Source organism: Mastomys coucha, unplaced genomic scaffold (assembly GCF_008632895.1).
Source record: "Mastomys coucha isolate ucsf_1 unplaced genomic scaffold, UCSF_Mcou_1 pScaffold21, whole genome shotgun sequence".
Taxonomy (NCBI): Eukaryota; Metazoa; Chordata; class Mammalia; order Rodentia; family Muridae; genus Mastomys; species Mastomys coucha.
Genome location: NW_022196904.1, coordinates 15,276,337 through 15,280,204, shown reverse-complemented (window position 1 = coordinate 15,280,204; position 3,868 = coordinate 15,276,337). Strand labels below are relative to the sequence as shown.

Below are 3,868 nucleotides of genomic sequence, written 5' to 3'. Positions count from 1 at the left end.
TTGGCAGCATTTATCTCTCATTGGTTTGGGCTGAAAATCTTTATTTGCATGTAAGAGGGCTTGACCAATATTACACACCTCTCCTGCTGGTGCTGTTGTGTGGAGTTTGGGCTGAAATCTGAGCCAAGGTCTCAGGAGCTACCACTGAACTCCTACCATCCCTTGGGAACAAATTTGCTCTGCTCAGTGGGTGCTCTGGGGTTCAAAGTTGGCAACTCGACTGAACCCAGCCTGCCAGAATAGCCCACTGCCCCAGCAGCCATCCAGAGACTACCCTACCTAGGGATCCATCCCATTTACAGACACCAAACATTATTGTTGATGCCAAGAAGTGCCTGCTGACAGGAAACTGGCATAGATGTCCCATGAGAGGTCCTGCCAGCATCTGACAGATGCATATACTCATGGGTAACCATTAGGCTGAGCACAGGGACCCCAATGGAAGAGTTAGAGGAAGGGCTGAAGGAGCTTAATGGGATTGCAACCCCATAAGAAGACACCAACATCAACTAACAAGACCACCACCCAGAGCTCCCAGAGACAAAACCACCAATGAAAGAGTATATACATGGAGGGATCCAGCTACATATATAGCAGAGGATTGCCTCAACTGGCATCAATGGGAGGGAAGCACCTTGGTCCTGTGGAGGCTTGATGCCCCAGTGTTAGGAGAATGCTAGAGGGGTGAGGCAGGAGTGGGTGTATGAGTGGAGAAGCACGGACATAGAGGCAAAGGCAGGATGAGACAGAGAGTCTGTGGATGGGAAACCTTGAAGGTGGACAAGATTTGAAATGTAAATAAATAAAACAACGAATAGAAAAAAAAAGAAATAGTATTGGAGATAGAAATTTTGGAGACTTTGGATACAGCTCCCCTTTGATGTGCCAAGAATAGTGGGCTGTAAGCTAGAGGCTACATGGGAAATTTCAGGACTTTGTTCAATATGTTTTCAATGATAAATATCCCTCATAGTCTTCGGCATATGAATAGATGGTCTTGAGCTGTTTGGTTAGATTTCAGAGCCAAAACCTCTGCAGTCAGATCAACCTTGGGGCAGGTTTTGAGTCTAGCAAGCCCTGAACCATTTGCTCTTCTATCTCTTTGCTTTGTGCTTGCAGTTCAGATGTTAGTTCTCAGCTTCTTGCTCCTGCCACAATACTGACATCTTGATGGCATGCTTCACTGCCATGAACGACCATAAACCCAAATAAATTGTTTTCTCTATAAGTTGTGTTGGTTGTGGTATTTGTTTTATTACAGCCACAAAAAAAGGAACTGTAAGTTACCTGGAAGTAGGTTGGAAGGGATGGTTTCCAAGTATTTAGAAGGCTACAATAGTGGTGAGAGCCATGTGGGATCCCACTAATGACTACACATTTGAAGCTAGAAGTAGAGTGAATTAATAAGGTACCTATGTACCAAGCCCAATGCGAGCATATCATATGTTGTGAAATCTTCCAAGTAAACTCACATGTTCTAACTGATCCTGAGTCTGAGATGCCATTTTTCTTCATCACAGGTAGCAACCTTGAGATTCTTCAGACAGGAGAAGTTCCTCTATGACATTCTTGGCTACCAACTGTGTCTGACTAGATATGCCGGAGCTAGTATAGGAAAACATGGCCAACCTATATGTTTATATATGTGTCTCTGTGTTGTAAAACCAAAACTAAGTAAGTAGTATGTCCCTGGACATTATAGAATACAAGTTATTGACATGTAACACTCAGATTGACTGTGTCACATTGTTTTGCCCTTACAAGGTTACATATTGTACACTAAAAGGATCCTGTGTAAACTCTCATAAAGTTCTCCTGTGTGATCACTGATAAAAAGAAATTCCTGTTGCTTTCATACAACTTCAGCCTGACACTTTCTGAAAGTCTCGAACCACTTATCCAACATAGAGTAGTTTATATCCTGAGTCTTGGGTTGATGTTTTAATGCAACAAATCCTCACCTACCTCAGAGCTGGATTTATTGTCTGTGGTTCTGTGTAACAGTGCTGTGAAGAAAACATAAAGGGTATTTCCCTGTGTTGAACCTTTGATCCTTGCAAGTGACTTTTTGCTAGTGTTGTCATTTCACCTCCATGTTGACCAGATTTCAATGGGAATGACTAAGAAGTTGAATCTCTGGCAGATGCAAAGGGATCTAAGTGCTCATAGATGGTATGGCTTCCTGTGCTATGTAAACACACACACACACACACACACACACACACACACACACACACAAGCCTTTCTGACATGTGAGTGGAGCTACAGGGATTGATGGTAGACATACCTAGGATGGTAATGCAGTGCAAAGTTCCATGTTCCTCTAGATGTACTGACATCCTCTGCTCAGCATGGTCCAGTTCCCTTCAAGGATTTCTGTCTAAGGCTACACTACAGATAGGTGGTGATGAAAGTTCCAATTCTGCCTCTCCAGGAAGGCTCATAGATGGTCCTCAGAATTCAATGTATAAACAGAAACAGAAACCCAGGGAACCATGACTTTCAGCACAGTGGTCTAGTTAACCCACAACTTGAGCCATTGTGCTTAAATGGTTCATGATAATCTACTGGACACCTAAGGATGAAGCATGAATCTAAGAATTAAGTAGCAATGTGAATGGTGCAGACAGGCTTTGCAACATATACATCATAAAAGATATGTGGGATGTGAGATAATATATGATTAATATATGATATAAAATGTGTGATATATGATATGATATATAATACATAATATGTAATATAATCCCATACATTTCAAAACACATATAAACAGGAAAACGTATCATTATGAGATCTGACAGTGAAAGACAGTCTCAGGACAAGAACAGTGAGTGGAGCATTACACCAAGGATTTTACATCTGGACATCAAACAAGTTGTGGGTCAAAACTATTTAGAAACCACCAATGTGCACAGTGAACCATGGGCATTCCCTTCTGGTAGAATTGGTGTTAGATGAAACTATTTGAGCACATGAGGGGATGTTTGTCTCCATGCAAACACTGCACCACTTATAAGGGGACTCAAAACTCTGGGAAACTTGAGGTTGCTAAAATTAGTCTTCACGGATTCTTAAAAAAAAAAAGAAAAAAAGAAAGGTATTTGATCCAGAACCTAAGCTCTTAAACTCAATTGTGTTTATTATATTGTTGTCTTTATTTTACTTTGGAAAACAGTTTTCCCATTAAGTCATGAACTGTCCTTCTCCACATGGTTATGTCAGGACTACAGAATGAGTAACCTTGAAGGCAGTACATGAGGAGTAACTGACAATTTTTACCACATAACTCATCTCCATTTTGCACCCAATCAACAAGGAAATGACCCCACTCTGCTGTAAGTCTAGAGGAGATAGTTCACTCTTCTACCACAGCCAGACTGACTGGGAGACTGGTCTTTGAGCTGACTGGGTTGGAGACCTCACATTGATACTTTCCAGCATCCTCCCTCCAGACAGGATCTATGCTGAGATGGCACTTTGATGGGGAAAGTGTCATTCTCTCTGTGATCTGCAGGCTCTGCTTATTGAAGAGCCAACGAATGGAGATTCCAGGGTCAGGTGAGAAGCAAGTGAAGACCACTGAGCTCTGTTCTCTGACTGTGGTGTCAGTAACTCGCACGAAGGGCCATGAAACAGGGTCTGTAAAGAAACAGAGGAGGGGACAAAATTATAGTAGTCCTTCAGAGAGCTCAATGATTCCCTCTATAATTCACACTTAATAAAGCTTCCAGGGATGAGAAATTGGAGATATTACTATAGGCATATCTTGGGTTTTGGATTTATCATCCATGGGCCAATTACCCCTGATTCACCCACTGAGTTTACTGTATCTTGGTTTCTCTATAATATGGCAGATTGTACATGA

The 3,868-nt window shown here is 41.9% G+C and overlaps 1 protein-coding gene across 1 annotated transcript in view; it reads right to left on the bottom strand.

Moving 5' to 3' along the window:
- The window catches only part of LOC116100288 (carcinoembryonic antigen-related cell adhesion molecule 5-like), a 282,093-nt gene that overhangs the window by 23,419 nt on the left and 254,806 nt on the right, over nt 1–3,868 (bottom strand). The window contains 1 exon segment of the mRNA XM_031384112.1: nt 1,966–2,006. Within this exon segment, the coding sequence (XP_031239972.1) occupies nt 1,966–2,006 (41 nt within the window).